The following is a 17,582-nucleotide window of genomic DNA, read 5'->3' as shown; positions in this document are numbered from 1 at the left end:
CAGCTCTGCCCACCCAGCTCCCATCCAGCGTGGATTTTGCTGCAGGAATGGGATAACAGGAGAGCAGATGGTCACACCAGAGGGGATTTCTTGAAGGACTGAGCTAAATCCATCCATCTCCTATTCCATTGCTCTAGTCATGGCTTGCTCATTGGGATGGCTGGTGGGGAACTGTGGGCTCCTGCGTGCAGCAATGCTGGGGCTCCCTCGCATTTATGGGCATCTCCTCCCGCCACCAGGCTGTCCTCGTCAGCCGTGTCCCCTGGGGCATGGTGCTGTGCCCCTCCAAGGGGGAGGCTGGCCAAGGTGTCAGACCTTCACAGGTGACACAGGGCCTGGGAAACCAAACCACAGCTCCTGGGTGGCCCTGTGGGGCATTTCCAAATTGCAGCTTAAATGCTTTGCCCTTTTTTTTTCTTTTTTTTTTTTCTCCCAGCACAAGATTTGGGGGGTTTGAGCTTAGACATTATTTTCTGCTTGAAAGTTATCATTTTTCCAGCCCTATCTGGTCCCAGCCGTCTCCCCTGATCTTTATCGGGGCTTTGCAGGCAGCTGGGCTTGGGCAGGGATGTGTGGGGCAGGCAGGGTGTGGGCAGCCCTGCTGAGGGCTGTGTTTCAGCAGGATGTGGCTCCTGGTGAGGGATGAATCACTCCACACGTCCATTCTGTAGGGTCAGCTTGCTGGGAAAGGGCTAGGAGATTGCACGGGGACTGTTCCCCTAATCCTACCCAACCAGTGTGCTTGGGCACGCGGGGCTGGGGTGCATCGTTTCCTCTCTCGCTGGCTGAACCCAGGTGCCCTTTGGGGTCAGAAAAATACCTGAGGATCTGCAGCTGCTGCTGCTGGAGGCTTCTCCCGAAGGAAGTGGTCTCACCCCTGAGGCCCCAAGGGCTCAGTATTGCTCACCAGGACACACAGCCTGGAGTGAAGCAGGTTTGGACCCTGACTGAGGATCTGTGTGGGATGGGAGGATGTTGTGAGGTCCTGGGCAGTGCTGCCGCCTCCTCCAGTGCTGTGCCCACCACTTAGCTGATGCTCTTCATCCCCAAAGAGTTCTCACCTGCTGCTCAGGGAGTTTCATCCTCAGGTGAGCACCTCTGGGGCAGGCAGCAGAGCCATGGCTGGAGCTGGAGCTGGGCAGAGCATGCCAAGGCGCTGCCCAGCCACTATCCCATCCCTGTGGTTTCTCTCCAGTGGCTCCATCCGTTCCACCCTGATGGCCAGGACCAGCCTGTCCCACCTGATGTCTGCCTGTGGGATCCTTCCTGTTGAGCAGTCGGAGCTTATCGGGGCTGAGCATCCAGCTGGAGGGCCAGAACTGGGGGTTTTAGGAATCCCAGCCCTGCTCCTTTTGCAGGCGCCCTCCCACCCGTGCTGCCGGGCTGTCAGGGTTTGTCCTGTGACTGGCCTGGGCGCACGGTGTGAGAGCGGAGTCAGCTTGCAGCGAATGACTGTAGAGGGGAGACTCATTAGCAGCAATTAGGAGATACGAGAGGAAGCGTAAGTGAGGGGCATCTCTAACCACGTTGGAGGGTTTGGAAAGGGTCCAGAAAGCTACAGGAGAAATCCCGGCTCCGAACCCTAACCGAAGAAAGGGGCTGTGTTTGGGGCGAGGGAGCTGCGTGTCGTCAGCGGAGAAGGGAGGTGTGGAGGCAGGGAGGCAGGGTTGTGCTGCTGAAAGGCCCTCTGTGCTTCCCAGCCGAGGGGGAGGCGGCACGGGGGTCTGTGTGGCTGTGATAACGGGGAAGCTCCTCTCTGCCGGGGAGGCGTCACTCTGGTCGGTGCTGTGCGATGGGGTCGGTCCCTTGCACCCGTGGCCTCATCGTGAGGAGGGCTGCTGGCCCTGGCTCTGTGTCTGGAGGCTGCTGTGATTCAGAGGTGGCTCTGAAAGCATTAGAATCGCTCCTGCGCTCTCTGGGGGAGAGCTTTTAATGCATCCCTGCCGAGCATCCCCCCGGGTAACACAGTCCTCTAAGCAAGTTGGTCCCTTGCTCTCCTCCTGGCCTTCCCCCAGCCTCAGCCCCTGCTACCCGCCCGTACATGGCTCTTCTGGCCCCTGGGCGAGGGGAGGAGGCAGGCCAGCAGAATCAGCGCCACAGCAGTGCTGGCTGCATGTCTCGGAGGGCATGCGGGGGGAGCAGCTGGGCTGGGCATGGCTCAAGGGTCTTGCTGGGCTGGGAGGATGCATAGGAGGAAACCAAGCTGGGGCAAACTGCAACCCTCCTTCCTCCCAGCGCTGCTTTCTCCCTCCTCATCCTCCTGTGCCCCCCGACCTGCTCCTCTCTTGTGGGGCTGAGGTCCAGACCAAAGGGGCTCCGTTCTTCTGGGGGAGCAAAGTGATGCTCGCTGGTACAAGGTGATGGCTTTTCCTTCCCCTTATCAAGGCAGGCATTTATTTGCAGTTCCCACACAGGCTGATTAGCATTTGGATGTTTGGCTAAGGCTGCCCTTGACTGTCCTATCCAATATTTAAATTGCAGGGGAATAAACATTGGCACGGAAGCCTCTTACTGGGGCTTTGCTGGCGCTTTCACTTCTCCTGGGATGCGGGTGCCTCTCGGAGTGAGCGCTTGCCTCCCACCAAGAAGAGAGAGGGGTTTGCTGAAGGCACACAGCTTTTGAGCCTCGGTGTTACTCAAACCCCATCAGAGCAGTGGTGGCGTTTGATTTTGATGCAAACCAGAGCAGGGAGCACAAGCCCTGTCCTGCTCCTTGAGAGGAGTTGCTTGAGCTCGAGAGGATCCCTGATGAGGATGGAGCTGGGTGATGGGGATGAAGAGAGAGCAGGGGGGCCATGGCTTTGTGTCTTGAGCTCCAAGGATAGAGCTTCCACAGCCTTGCTGGGCGCAGCATGTGTTTTTTCCCCACTTTGCTCCAATTTGTATCAAATAATCTCTCGCCGGTTTACCCAGTGCCTTGCAGCAGGGGCCCAAACCTGGGTGCGGTACCCAGATGTGAGCAAAAAGGGCTGAACGAAGCGGGGGTGATGATGTCCAACCATCCCCCATCCCTGTGGGTGCAGCTGGGATGCTGCTGGCTCAGGTTTGCTCGCCAGCACCCAGGGCTGGGCAGCAGAGACCCGGAGAGGGGGTTAGTCCATCCTGGGGCAGGACATGCAGCACGGCACCCCCAGCCTGCACTGCAAACGGGTGCTGAGCCAGCAAATCCCTTGGGAGATGGATCTGTCTCCTCCAAGGCTAGGAGAGACGCCCTGAGTGGGTACCGTGGGGCTGGCTGCTGCATCCCATCCTTTGGCAGGTCCCTTGGGAGCATTGAATTCCTCCTTGTGGCCGTGGTTAATCCACGGATCAGTGTGGGGGGGAATAATGCTGTCCCCAGCGCTCCATACCAGAGCCTCGGCACAGCAAGGATCAGCTTTATTTCCACTGCCTGTGCTTGCAGGAGCATCTCTGGGAGTGATGAGCGGGGGGGGGGGGTCTTGAGAGCGGAGGAGATGAGAGCTGGATGCAGTCCCGCTGCTCCCTGCGATGCTGCCCATCACCCTCCTGAGGGATGCGGGGATGGAGGAGGGTGGCTGGAGGGAGGCAGGGAGCTGCCAGGAGAGAGTCGGAGCTGCCAGGGGCTGAAGAATGGCTGAGAGCTGAAGAAGGGGCTTTAGAGCTTAATTTCCTGTCCTCGCGGTGGGGATGGGATTTGTGCTGCCATCTCCAAGGCGACGCCGGCTGTGCGGTGGCTGGAATACTAATGGCATGGGAGGCGGGGGGCTCTGGGGGCACCCCAGGCCTCTTCTCGCCGCCCCGGCAGCTCCCACCGCAGCAGCCACTGAGGCTGTTCCACTTTGTGGGGGTGGGAGCGCCCCAGGACTTGCTGGTAGGGGGAGGGAGGGTGTGGAGGGGCGGGGGGGACATCTTGCCGTACCCTTGGGAGGGTGTCAGCAACCCCCTTGCCGCGATGTCGGTGGCTGGGGGACGGGGCTGTGCCACTGCTCATGATGTCTGGGGCTCCCCCTTATTGCGATAGGGGGGCAGCTGGTTTTTTTGGGGGGACCCAGGGTTGTTCACCGCGGTGGCTCTTGGACACCCACCTCTCTGAGCATCGTGTGGAGCTTCCCTTGGCAGTGGTTTGAAAGGCAGAGCCGAGCCGTGTGCCGGCGTCGGGGGTGATGGCTGAGCTGCAAACTCCCTCCATCCCACCAGGTTTTGGGATGCTGTCTAAAAAGTTTAGAGGCACCCATCTGCTGTGGCAGAGAAAGGGGATGTGCCCCCCCGCCCCAAATAACTAATACATTTTCCAAGTCCGCACCATTATTTTGAGGGGAGTCGGTTATTGTAATGCAAGGGTGGCTTAAAATAAAGCCTCCCTCCGCAGCTGGGGAAGATGGGTGGGAGCTACGGGGGGAGCCCGTAGGTTGGGAATAATTAACGCAGCACACGGTAATGAAGGCGTCTGTGATGAGCCCATTAGAGAGGTCTTTGCAGTGGTGCCTTTACTGTGGTGCGTGCGAAGGTGGGTTTGGGGAGAATATGTCTGGGGGGGGCTCAGACCTGGTGTGCTCTGGGCGGTGCCATGGGATGCTCTGGGAGAGCCAGAGCCCAGAGTGGGAGGGGGAGCAAGGACACTTCCCTGAGGATGGATGGGAATGAGATCCCACAGGAGCTTATCCCGTCTGTCTCTTACGTAAAGGGCCGTGAGCTGGGCTGCAGGGGGTGTAATTAAACCTGATGGTGATAAGCTGCTGCAAGCTGCTTAGTACAAATGTAATGAGGGGAATCACAGCCAGAGCCCCCCGCTGTCATCCCTGCATGTGCCCCTCCTCGCTGGGAGCAGCGGCGGTGGCAGCGCCTGCCTGTGCCAGGGCGAGAGGTGTCCCCAGAAGAGGAGTCGTGTTGGGATGGGGAGGGGGTGGCTGTGGTCTCACCCCTTCCTCTGCTCCCCTCGCAGATGGCGAGAGGCTGGGGGAGGTGACCGATCCCGGGCGGCGGCCGGCGGCAGCCCAGGCATTGGCACGGCGGGGAAAAGCCGAGGACTCCAGCGAGAGCCGTGAGGAGGAGCCGATGGTAATGGGGGAGCCGGAGCAGGGTCGGTGGGAAGGGACCTGGGGGTCGCTGGTCCATGTCCCCTGCCCAACACACGGCCAGCTGGAGCAGGGTGCTCCGAGCCTTGTCCAGCTGAGCAGATCCAAGGGTGGAGAGGGCACAACCTCTCTAGTTCTGCTCAGCAGCCCTCATGGTGGATTAAAACCAAATCCCCAATATCACATTGAAAGTTTTAGTGTTGCGCCTTCTACCTCTCACCCTGTCACTCCTTTGGGAAGAGCTTGGCATCATCTCTGCACCTCACTCTTGTGTAGCTGCCAGTGACAGTAAGGTCCTGCTTTGCTGGGCAAAGCCACCTTCTCCTGTGTCCACTGCTCCATCTTGCTAACCTCTGCTTGCCTGCCCTGGACTGGAGAGTCCCAAACTGGACCCAGTATACCCCAGATGGGGTCTCCAAACAAGCTGGAGGGAGGGTCTCTCCTTGCTAACAGCCTGGGAGGCACTTGGCACCGTAGCCAGAGGATGCCCTGATGTCCCTGTTCAACTTGTCACCAAGCCCTTGCTCAGCACCCTGCTGTCCCCTCTTCACCCTGTTGTCACCAAGAGGCTTTGGAGCAGGGCGGGCAGGGGGGATGGCGGGAGAGGGGAGCCATATGGTGTCCCCTGCCCTGTTCAAACAGCAGCTCACTGCCAAACTGCCGCAAGTCCTGGTGACAGCCCGCTGCCATTGGGGTGGGCATCACGTGGGCTGTGCCCAGGCCACCGTGCTTTGAGCACAGGTGAGTGTTTTGTTTCTGGAGGGAGGGGGAAAGCCTCGAGTCCCCGTGCCCGGAGCCCTCTCGATGGCCCATCTATGTGTAGCCCTGCCCCGTGTCTTTCGCAGCTGCTGGACATGGACAGCATCGCTGGCTCTGCAATTAAAAGGCTGGTTTGTCCCCACCTTCAGCAAATAACCCACCCCGGTTCCTATCTGCGGGGAGCCGGGCTGAATAGTCCCCTCTGTTGGGGCAGACGGGGAAAAGTTCACTCCAGTTTGAAAGCAAACAGCCCGGCTCAAAAGGAGTCGACCAACCAGAGCAAAAAAAATGCTGCTTCCAAAAAGGCAGTGGAAAAGTTCCCTCCTGGTGAGCCCCCAGCTGCAGATCTCGCTGTTGGCACAGCTGGCCCTTTATCTTTGGGGCAGAGCAGGGATGCTGGTGGCTCATCCTCTCTACCCATCTCACCCGTGTGATGGGGGCCTGTCCTGGTCCCTCTCCATAGAGGGACCAAGAGGTTTTTCCAGCTGCTGGGGGTGGAGAGCCATGTGCCAGCCAGGAGAGCCAGGCTTCAGGCTAGGCAGCAATTAGTCGGTGAAAAATAAGAATAGGGAAGAGGCTGATTGCGTCTGGCTGGCTGGCAGGGGATGGGTGAGAAGGGATGACCCCTGCTCTGATCCTCATAAATCAGGAAGAAATGGACAAAGGAGGAAAATGAGGTGCCTGGAGAAACCCAGCACCAACCCGCGCTGAGGGCAGAGGGAGACAGCAGGAGTTGTGTCTCTCGGCTTTCCCCGAGAGGAGGGTGAATCCTTCCAACAAGTGTGGCACAATTACGCCACCTCCTTAATAATGTTATCCAAGGGTACCACTCCCCTCCTCCGGGATGCTAATGAGTTCATTTAGGCCAAGATTGCTAATTATTTCTTTGGCACTGTGCATCCTAACAGGCTGTGTTTTGTCAGTGCTGCGGTTCCTCTCACCTGGGCTCGGAGCTGGGCTCTGCTTTCGAGGGGGGGTCAGCTCTGCTCTTTGGGGGGCGGCACAGTCCCTCCTTGCCTGGCTGAGGCCATGGGCGATGGGGACGGTGGATCTTCCTGAGACAGGTGGCCCGGACATCCGTGCCCCCCTCGGTCCCATTCCTGGAGAGGGCTGGTACTGAGTGCAGGTGTCACTGGTGTGACGATGGGCTGTGACACCAGCCAGGTACCCCTGTGACAGGTACAGCTTCCCATCACCTCAAATGTGACAGAGGGGCAGGTCGGTGGTCGCTTTGCAGAGGGTCAGTGGCTTTTTTGTCCCTGTGTGCTGGCTGGTCCCCCACCCCTCCGCCTGTGCTCCCTGGACTGTGACGGCAGCGAGCTGGAACAGTGCCCTGGGGTGGCACTGGCTTGCTCCAGCTCTGCCTGCAGCTGCAAACGTGGTGTACAAGGAGGATGCTCTGGTTGGGCTCCAGAAGCGCCTGGCTCTTCATTGCCACCCACCACCTTTTCAGCAAGCCGGGGGCAGGTGAGTGCTCGCCTAATCCCTCTGAATTACAAGACACAAGCAATCAGATTAACCTAATCCACTGTAAAGGAAGAGGGGGAGTACAGAAACATCCTGCTTGCTCAGCCTGTGTTGGGCACAGAGATTGCTTCTGCTCTTTTGGAGGCAGAGCCCAAGGGATACCATTTCCAGTAGCCCATCAGGCCAGACAGACGGTTTGGGTGAACAGAAAACTCACTGTTTTAGAGAAGCTTCTCTCAGCAGAAGGGAAACAAGTTTGGCTGGAACATTTTGAAACTCTACTCCCCGGGACACCTTGCCAATACTTTTCTGCCTTGCCCCTGCTTTCCTTTGTTGTTAGCCTCGAAAGCTTTCACCTGGGTTTGGCAACACTTGATGTGCAAAATGAGATGTTTAGATCTAGGGAGCCATCCTGCAAGCACAGCCAGGCTGGCCCAAATCCCCTCCATCTCTCATCTCATCTCTCCCTCCTGCTTCCTCGGCAGAATGATGGGCAGGACTTGGACGGCTGGTTTTCCAGAGGCCAACGGTCCAACCGAGCCACGACGCACCCCAAACTCAACCTGACCAGGCAGGCTTTGCCCTGGAACGAGCAGGTGGGTGGGCAGGGAGCAGCAAAGGCGGGGTATGGTAGAGAAGGAGGTCCCTCGCTGGGGAGCCTGCAGCCCACGTCATAGAATCACAGAATCTTTTAGGTTGGAAAAGACCTTTAAGATCATCAGGTCCAACTGAATGTCCCTCCAGTGCAGCAGGCTCCAAAGCCATCTCCAGCCATCCTCCTCCCTGCTCTCCATCACCTGTCCTGGGGCCTCTGCCTGGTCCTGGGGTCAGCCTGGTGCCCATGAGGATGAGCTGCCTGTGTGCAGGCCATGGGTGTGTGTCAGCCCCTCATCAGTCTGCGTGGGTGTGCGAGGGGACAACTTGCTGCCTGTCTTCTCTGGATGGGTCCACGCTGCACCTGTCTCTGGGTGCTGGCTGTGTGCTGGTGGGATGGATGCTGGGGGAGGATGCAGGATGGATGGGGTCAGGCTTTTGGTGCCGTGTTCAGACAACGTCCCTTATCCAAGTGTGCCTGGGACCCAAAGCAGCGGCAGCAGGAGGGTGATCTTCTGGGGGTTGGCTCTGTGACCCTGGGGCTGACACAGGGATGGGAGCTCGGTGTCACTGCAGAAGAGCTGAGTCCACACAAGTGACATCCCTAGGGCTTGACATCCATGTTTCAGCCTGCCCTAACGCTGTCCTTGGCAGGTGAGGGGGGATGCGAGGGGACACCTTGCTCATCTCCCTCTCTCATCCCACAGTACAAAGGGAAGGCAAACTTGCACGTCTTCGAAGACTGGTGTGGAGGAGCTGTGAGGCACCTGAGGAAGAACCTCCATTTTCCTCTCTTTCCCCACGTGAGTCCCAGGCCTGATGCTGGTGGGTCGGAGGGAGGGTCTGCTTGTTCCTCTCTGGGTGCTGCTGCATCTCCGCTGGCTGTGGGCTTGGTCCTCAAGATCTTTGCTCACAGGCTTTTTGGTTTGGGGCAGGTAATTCCCAGCAGAGCAGGGATGGAGGAAGAAATGGGTGTGATGGGACCTCCATGTCCCCTCTGGTGCCAGGGACAGGGGACCCTGGGATAACCAGGAGGAGGTGGTGAGGGTGATGTTGCTGTAAGGCGTGAGCCTGGGCATGAACTCTTCATGCTTTCGTGTCTCTGTTCCTCCCCCACAGACCCGCACCACAGTGAAGAAGTTGGCTGTGTCGCCCAAGTGGAAGAACTATGGGCTGAGGATTTTTGGCTACATCCACCCCTTCAAGGATGGTGAGTGATGGAGCTTGGCCTCTTCTCCCCCTGCAGCAACGTGGAGAAGCTGTCTCCTCCCCCCACCTTAGACCACATGAGGCTCGGAGGCAGTCCCCAAACCCCTGGGCATGAGGGTCTTTCTGGAGCAAAGACTTTTCCCTGGTTGCTTCCAGGGGAGGTGAAGCCCCAATCCCATCCATGATGTGGGATCTGGGGTGGCCGCATCACCTCTGTCCATCCATCCCTGTTTCCCCATTGCACAAGGAGGCGCCGGGACTGAGCCTGTGCTACTGTATCCCTCGGTGGTGAGCTTCTCCTTTGCTTTCTGCAGGGGATTTCCAGTTTTCTGTGGCTTCGGATGACAATTCAGAGTTCTGGCTCAGCTCTGATGACAGCCCGTCCAACTCGCGGCTGGCTGCGTTCGTGGGCAAGGTACGTGCCATCATCCTCGACCCTCTGCCTTTCGCTACATGGGGGATGCTCGAGCTCCCAGTGAGAGCATCTCCTCCCTCGGGGTGCCTCGTTCCTTGCTCCCAGCATGCTGATAACCATCCCAAGTGCCTCCTGGGGTTCCGTAGTGCTCAATTAACGATGTTTCAAACCCACGGGTGCTCTTTAGGCACTGCGAATTCTCCTGTCCACAAGTTCCTCTGCTGCAGCAGCCCTTAAAGGGTCCATGTGTGACTTTGCCAGAGGCAGCTCCCCTGCTTCTTTGCTCCCTTGGGAAATGCTGGGCTATTTCAGTCTGGTACCACCTCTGCCCCTGGCCAGACCTGGTTTGGCTTCTGAAGGACCACCTGCCCCTTGGTCCCATCCTAGCTGTAGCTACCAAAGACCAGCTTATGTCCCAGAATAGGAGATTTAATATTTGCTCCTGGTTTTTCTTGGTGTTAACTCCTGTTAACTGGAAACTCTGTGGTCTGTCCTTGCACCCATGTGTTGTTGGGATCTTGGTGGTGTTGGCTGGTGACAAGTTCTTGTAGCAGGAGTGCCAATGGCTGGGGACAAGCAGGCTCTGGGATAGAGCTCCTGGGATGTCCTTCTGCCTGAAGAACCTTTCTGCAGCACAGCATAGTGCCGGACGGAGGTGGAGGAGCTGATGGGGTCTGGGCCTTGTGCCTGCTTGGTCCATGGTGTCCCCTGCGCTCTCACACACTCTTTCTTCCTTCCCCAAGCTGGGCACCGAGTGGACGGCACCGGGGGAGTTCACCAAATTCAGCTCACAAGTCTCCAAGCCTCTGCGGTGAGTGTGGCCTTGCTCCCTGCCCACCTTGGGTGGAGGGAGTTGGGGAGACAGAGCTGCTGCCTCTGCGCTGACTGACCGGCTCCTCCCTTGGAGGAGGCCTGGCCACAGTCTCTTCCCAGCAGGCGTGTGGGGTCTGGGCTGGACAGGAGCTCAACCAGCTGTGCCCCCGGGTCCATGGCTTGAAGGTGCTGGGGACCGCGGGCACCTCTGCAGATGACGAGGGATGGGGATTCCCCCCGGTCTTGTGAAGCTTCTCAGCAGTGGGATGGGGGAGCAGATACCCACATCACGCTGCCAGTCCCCTTGCCCCAGGAAGGTTTAGCCACATGTCAGCAAGACAGAGAGGATTTCCTGGGATGGCTCCTCTAGCAGGGAAGCACCCGTCACCCTGGCACTGGTAGCTGTCAGCTCCGCAGTGGTTTCTGACTGGCGCCTTCCCCTCTCGCACAGCCTCATGTCCTCCAGGCGCTACTACTTCGAGCTGCTCCACAAACAAGACGACCGAGGTTCAGACCACGTGGAAGTTGGTGTGAGTAAATGCCCCCATGCCGTGCTGCTTTCAAGGCTTGCCCTGTCAAGAGCTGGCAGCAGGGCTTTTCCCGATGCATGTTAGAACGCTTTATTCTGGAGCAAAGCCATGATTTCCCCCTCCCGTGGCTGCCAGCGACTCGGTCCGCAGAGGGGACGAGTCAGCGTTGCTCCAGCGAAGCCGGGGCCCATCTCCCTGGGCCATTCCTGCTGAGGGTGCCTGGTGCAGGCTGCTTTTCTCCATGCTCATCCAGGCCTTCCGTGCGATGGCCTTTGGGGAACTAACGGCCCTGCTGTCCCTCCCCTGTGCTCCCGCAGTGGATGCTGACGGAGCAGCCCCTCCGCTCCAGGCTCCAGTGGTGATGGGGCACCCGGTTCTGTGTGGCTGGTCTCATCCCTTCTCCTTGGCCTTCTGAAGAAGGGCTGGCAGAGGGGGAAAGGCCCCCTGTGGGCTTCTTCTTGCAGGAGCCCATTGCCATGGGCAAGGAGAACCTGGAGCATGTAATATCAGAGCAGCCAGGTCCCAGGACACCATCTGTGAGTGGCGCCCACCTTGCATCCCGGGGTCAGTGGGGGGAGAGGTGGCCAAGGTGATGGAGTGCACCCCCTTTTTTTGTTTTCCCTCTTTGAGATACTGTGAATTTCAAATCTGAACTTGTCTGCCTTGGCTGCACAACCCTGGCAGAGCCTGGAGCGTGTGTGTCAGGAGCTCGGGCTGTCTTTGGGAGGGGAAGATGCTGGCGTGTTAGCAAAGGTTTCCTTTCTCCCAAGCAGTCATTAATCACTGGAGTCAAACTGGTGCCAGCAAAGCATCAGGGAGGCCGACAACACCCCTTCCTTGCTGGTGCTCTCTTCCACATCGCTCAGCCTCGCCCTCCTAGGGCTCCATCTCCTCCATCCTGATAAGATCTGCATTTCTGCTGTGAAAAACAAATAGATGGGGGAGACATTTTTTCGCTGGAGGGAGGGAAACCTTTCAGATGTTCAGAAAGAAACAACAAAAAAGGCAGGACCCTAACGCGTCTCTCCCTGTAGGTATTTAAGGGCTTGCCTGGACAAAGGTTCAAGGCATGCTTTTAAAATGCACGAAGGCAGCTATTAAGACCCTCTTAAGCAACCTCTGCTTTTAATGTGCATTCAGGCAGCAGCCGGCAGCGGAGTGAGGCACTTTGGCTCAGGTCCTTGCTGGCTGCCGTGGTCTCCCTGCTCCATGCCCTGAGGTTGAAGGGGGTTGCAGGGAGAAACTGCTCTGTGCCCCGGCATCGTCCCTCCCCTGCGAGGCAGGACGCGTGGCTGTGCTGCCTCCTGTGATGTTACTGATGATGATGATGATGCAGGGCTGGGTCTGGCCTGCCTGGCCCAGAAGGACCACGGCCATGGATGGCCGTGTTGCAGACCCAAGGGGGAAGCAGCATGAGCCTGTGTCCCACCTCCAGCAGCCTCCCTCTCCCTGACCACCAGGGGATGCCTTCTGATCCCAAATCACCTTGGATAAAGGCAGGAGGTGGGACCGGGTCTGTGCTGGGGCACCACCAGTCCTCTCCCTTGTTCCTCTCCTGCAGGGTCGGGGCTGGGATCCGTGCAGGCAAGCTTCTGGGAGCTGAGGACAGGAGAGGACCCATCCGAGGGTGCCTGGGGTTGGCCAGCGCACCCTGAACCCCTGCCACCCTCCCACTCATTCTCCATCTCCTTTTATTTTTTCCTAGTGGCGAGTTTTCCTCCCCAGCTTGAAGTTCGAAGTGATTGACTCCTCCTACATCTCTCTGTACACAGGTAAGGACCACACGTGTCCGCCCGCAGCCACGGCAAGCAAGCTCTCGAGGGGGCTGTACGTGCTGGCGCAGCTGGGGAGAGACAGCACCAGAGCCTGGGAAGCAAACCAGATCCTGGGAAATCAGATCCTGGGGGAAGATCTCAGCCTTTCACCCCCCCCGAGCTGCTGCTTGGGTGGAAGGAAGGAGGCAAGGGGCTGCGGTGGGTAGGGGTGATGCTGGGAGTGTGCTGCAACCCTCCTAAAAATGGGATGCAGAGGTGACGTGCCACGGAAGCACAACTCTGCTGGTGCTCCAGCCTCATCCCTGCTAATGAGACCACGGAGGGCTGGCTCCCTGGCCTGGCCCTGAGTTATGAGGAGCTGTCGTGTAAGCAGGGATGGATGGTGCAAGGTTTAATTAAATCTATAGATCTTCTGCTTCCTGCCCCTTCCCTGGCAGCAAGAAAGGGCTTGATAGATGGGTCCTGCCCCAGTGCTCAATATGCTGGAGGACTGGTCATCAAACATGCCCTGGAAGGTGTCGATAAGGCAGGAGGCGACAGGCAACAGGCGGGGATCAATGAGGAGAAGAGGGATGGAGGGGTGTTGCTGGCATTGATGCAGGTGCCCATGAGATGCATGATGTGCAGATAAACCGCACCCCCCCCAACCACTATCCATCAGTGCCGGCTATTTCTGCTTCTCTTTCCCACTTCCCGGCTCCTCAGACCCCAGCAGCATCCTGGGGTAAAGCCATGTCACCTGTGGGGAGCCCATCCCCGTGTCGTGGGGGATGCACGCAGAGCATCCTCCTTCCTTCTGTTTCTCCGGGCTTTTGCAGGGGTTGCAGCCCAACCTCAGCCAGCTGCACAGATGCATTTGGGGAGCCTTTCCCTGCTGCAAGTAGAAGAATTTGGGGCTTGGGAAGGGAGTTCCTGCTTGTTTCAGGACCTGCGTGCTTCCCCAGGGCTCTGCAGCAGGCAGGGCTGCCTGGGAAGGGAGCACCCCTGGGTGCTCAGAGCAGACAGCTCTGAGCACAGCCAAGATGACCAGAGCAAGGTGACCTCCCCTGGGGAGGTCTGGGGGCTGGTTGATAGCCAAGGATGACATGCCATCCTCATCCCTGAATAGGAGGCAAAACCAGCTCATGTTGCATTTACCGGCACCTCTACTGGGAAGGACATTCAGGGTTTAATCCCTGTGTCCTTGGGAGGTAAACCCCCTGAGCTGAGCTTCTCACCCCTTGTCTTGAGGGTGATGAGTGATGCTGTAATCGGAGCCAGGCTGCCTGGCTGAGATCAGCTGTACCCTTGTCCTCTCCGTGCTCTTAGTTGATGGCAATAATCATTAGGCTGATTAGTCATGGTGTCTGCAAGCACATGAAGGGGCTGGAGGAGCTGGGTTTGCCCTTGTGCAAACACATTGGCTCCCCTCGTTCCCCTGGGAGCAGGAGGAATCCACAATCCTCTGAGCCCTCTTGGTGGGAGGGATGGATGGAGAGGTCGGGAAGTGTCACCTTGGAGAGGATGCTTCTGGGACAAAGCTCTGTACATGGGTGCCTGTGGGGTTCAGCTGCTGTCTTTGCCTTCTTCAGACGAATCGTCCCTGAAGATGAACCACGTGGAGCACATCCCACAGACCTTGGCCAGCTACAGCGGGAGCTACCTCTGGCAGGCGCAGCAAGACGAGCACGGGGCTGACATGCTGAAGTCTGACCCCAGGGACACCTTCTTCCTCAGTAAGTGGCTGGGATCAGATCCTTGCAGGTCTGTGTGGGGTTCTGAGTGAGGAAGAAGGCAGGATCTGGCTGCCACAGGCACGAAGGGCATCCCTCCTACCTTCTGCCCATCTCCTGGGTGGAGGGCATCTCTGCTGGGGTCTGTAGGGGGGCACGCTGGGATGGTTTGTGCTACAAACTGTAACATGGGCTGGGCTAAGGGGTGGTAGGGGATGGCTTGGGGCTGAGCCATGGCTACTTCTCTTCAGCCCCTGCGATTGAGGCCTCTCGAGTGGAGAACGTGCTGGTGCCCTGTGCCTACAGCCCCACCTACGTGGTGAAGGACTTCCCCATCGCCCGCTACCAGGGCCTGCAATTTGTAAGTGTCTCCCCACGATGTGACAGGGTCACGCTCCCATGGCAGACACAGCAAAGCCAAGTGCTTTGCCCCCACCCCAGGGCAGGGATGCTTCCACTTGGTTAAGGATCCAGGAGAAATGTCCCTTGCTGGAGGATCAGGCTGAGCTTCCCCGCCTTGACCTGAAAGGGTTTGAGTTAAAAGTCCCACGGGGTGTTTGAGGTGCTCAGGGTCACCTTGCTGTTGCGGGGCCGCACTGTTGGCCTCAGGTCCCTGGCTCCTAGCCCTGCTGGTCCCCGATTCCTCAGAGTGAGCCTGCTCTGTGCCAGGGTGATGGCAGCGTGGTCATCTCCCCAGGTCTACCTCTCGTTCGTGTACCCCAATGACTTCACGCGCCTCACTCACATGGAGACAGATAACAAGTGCTTCTACAGGGAGTCCCCCCTCTACCTGGAGAAGTAAGTGTTGTGGGGCTGGTGTTTGGGGGTGCTACATGGAGGGGTAGGAGGGGGCTGATGTCAAGAGGGCACTCAAAGAGCTGGGGAAACGGCACTGAGATGATGCATCCTCAGCTGTGTGTCCCCAGGCTCCATCCCTACTGGAAGGGCCACCTCTAGGCTGGCTCTTTCCCCATCTCTCAGGCACGTAGCAGCTTGAGACCTGGCAGTGCTCCTGGATTTTGGGGATCCCAGCTCCCTTCGGAGCCAGGCTGTGCCCGGGCACCTGCACTGCAGGTGGGGATGTTCCTCCCTGCATGGGCTTGCGTGTGTGCGAGCACGTCCCTTCACGTGTACACTCCTCCCTTATCTCCAGGACATCATCTTTCTGTTTCCCAGGTTTGGTTTTTATAAGTACATGAAGATGGATGAAGAGGAGGAGGATCCACGCCAGCGAGCATTTCTCTTCCTCAACCCAGACAGTGAGTGCTGCCAGCTCCCCGCCAGCAGCTTTTTGGGCATCCCTCAGCAGCTCAGCACAGGGCTGAGCACCCGGCATCCTCATCCACCGGCCCATCCACGAGGAGATGCAGCTCATCGGGATGCCTCCAGTGATGCTGGGTTCAAGGAGGGCAGGGCTGCATGGAGCAGCTCGCCTCCGAGCAGTCCCACGTGCTCCATGGTCACGCATCCCACTTGGCTTAGCCACAAAGCGCTGCGGGATATGGGGTGGGGGATGCTAGGGCTGGGGTTCACCCTCCTGGCTTCTTCAAGCTGTGTACCCGCATCTCCTGGGCTGGCCTGGTCAGCAGGCAGCAGGATATGACTTGACTTGGTGTGGAGTCTGGGATGTCCACAGAGCCTGGGGATGCTGACGGGGACCCGCAGGAGCCATGTTGTTCAGAGCGTGGCTCGCTGTTGGTTTGTGGCTTGGCGAAGCCCTGGCAGGCTAGGCTTGTTCCTGGATGAAATAAGAGCAGTGCTGAGCTATGGCCAAGGTTTGGAGGGGTTAGTGGGCAGAGCCTGGAGCTGCCAGCCCTGGTGAGCATGGCTCAGTGCCCACCAGCCCTCAGCCTCCCTCACCCAGCAGCTGTTGCAGGTTGATCTCTTGCTGGAGACAAGTTTTGCCACTTTGTTTTGGGCCAGCATGCTGCAGGGGGCTGTGCCGAGCGGCTGGGACCCTCAGGATATTTATCTCTGCCTTTACTCCCTAGATTTCCTCGAGGATGATGAGGAGGAGGAGGAAGGAGTGGACAGCCCTGAGCCCACAGACCCACCTCCTGAAGCCAAGGAGAAGAGCTTTGGGCCGGTACCCAGAGCCAAAGGGAAGGAGACCCCGCCGGTCACCGAGGATTATGGAGACAACCTGGACTATTACAGCTTTCACCGCAAGCAGGGTCAGGCCCTGGATGAGGTGGGCATGCCTGGGCAGCTGGGGAGATGGAGCACGTCCCACCAGGCCAGCGCCAGCCCGGCAGCCATCCTTGAGGACCTCCACGGCGAGAAGGACGTGGGCCCTGTGCCGGAGCAGGTCCGTGGGCGGATGCTCAGTTGGTTACCCCAGGATCCCAGCGAAGGCGAGGAGAATGCGCTGGGGCTGCTGGCATCTTCAAAGCATGCCGGGGCCCTGAGCCTCCAACCCCACCTCTCGGTTCCCGTCTTTGGTGGCAAAGCCAAAACGCTGGGTCCCAGCAAGCCTGCAACACCCAGGGAGGACAAAAAGCCCCAGAAAACCCAGGAGAAGGTCTACGTGACCAGGCTGCAGCCAGGGAAGCGCAAAGCCCCAGCCCAGGAGCCGGCCTTTCCCGGCATCTTTCTTTACCCAAAGGCCCTGAAGAAAGTCCATCTTCACTCCAGGACCCCTCAGAAGCATCCCATTGCCTCCAGCAAGCTCCACGCTGTTCCTGGCCGTCGGACCCCCTGGCTCCTGAGCAACATCTCCAAGGAGAGGGACCCTGCTAGGCGGAGGAGTGCCCGTGTGGGTGGCAGGAGGTGGGAGCGGCTGCCCAAGCTGGGGACCGAGCAGCGAGCGCTGCCCAGCCTCCTCGCCCTGGGGACCGAGGGGCTCTTCAGTAGGGAGACCCATGAGGACACGACCCCTGCCCCGGGCAGGACAGCAGCCACCACCAATTACAACTCCTCCGAGGTGGCCCGCTCAGAGGGGATGCAGGTGACATCCTTTCTGAAGATGTCAGAAACAACGACATCTCAGCAGGAGGAGGGAAAGGGCCAGGAGGAAGAGGAGGAGGAGGAAGAAGAGGTGTCAGACTACAGCTATGAGACCGGTGAGCTGCATCAGAGCTGGCTGGAGGACTCCATCAACTGGCAGAGGACATTCAGCGTTAGCTCGGTGGACTTTGAGCTCCTGCGCTCCGACTGGAACGACCTGCGCTGCAACGTGTCGGGCAACCTGCAGCTGAGCGAGAGCGAGGTCGTCGATGTGGTGGCGCAGTACATGGAGAAGCTCAATGAGAAGAATGGAGGGTAGGGAGGGA

At 58.7% G+C, this 17,582-nt stretch overlaps 1 protein-coding gene across 1 annotated transcript in view; it reads left to right on the top strand.

Moving 5' to 3' along the window:
- The window catches only part of B4GALNT4 (beta-1,4-N-acetyl-galactosaminyltransferase 4), a 30,660-nt gene that overhangs the window by 9,835 nt on the left and 3,243 nt on the right, over window positions 1–17,582 (top strand). The window contains exons 2-14 of the mRNA XM_055814554.1: window positions 4,904–5,019; window positions 7,748–7,858; window positions 8,564–8,659; window positions 8,976–9,066; window positions 9,380–9,480; window positions 10,224–10,291; window positions 10,745–10,823; window positions 12,529–12,595; window positions 14,170–14,313; window positions 14,562–14,671; window positions 15,008–15,108; window positions 15,487–15,569; window positions 16,302–17,571. Coding sequence (XP_055670529.1) covers window positions 4,904–5,019; window positions 7,748–7,858; window positions 8,564–8,659; window positions 8,976–9,066; window positions 9,380–9,480; window positions 10,224–10,291; window positions 10,745–10,823; window positions 12,529–12,595; window positions 14,170–14,313; window positions 14,562–14,671; window positions 15,008–15,108; window positions 15,487–15,569; window positions 16,302–17,571 — 2,437 coding nt within the window. The remainder of the gene's footprint in view (window positions 1–4,903; window positions 5,020–7,747; window positions 7,859–8,563; window positions 8,660–8,975; window positions 9,067–9,379; window positions 9,481–10,223; window positions 10,292–10,744; window positions 10,824–12,528; window positions 12,596–14,169; window positions 14,314–14,561; window positions 14,672–15,007; window positions 15,109–15,486; window positions 15,570–16,301; window positions 17,572–17,582) is intronic.

Source organism: Falco peregrinus, chromosome 9, assembly GCF_023634155.1.
Source record: "Falco peregrinus isolate bFalPer1 chromosome 9, bFalPer1.pri, whole genome shotgun sequence".
Lineage (NCBI taxonomy): Eukaryota > Metazoa > Chordata > Aves > Falconiformes > Falconidae > Falco > Falco peregrinus.
The sequence above is the reverse complement of the archived record's forward strand: the minus strand, read 5'-3'. Positions and strand labels throughout refer to the sequence as shown.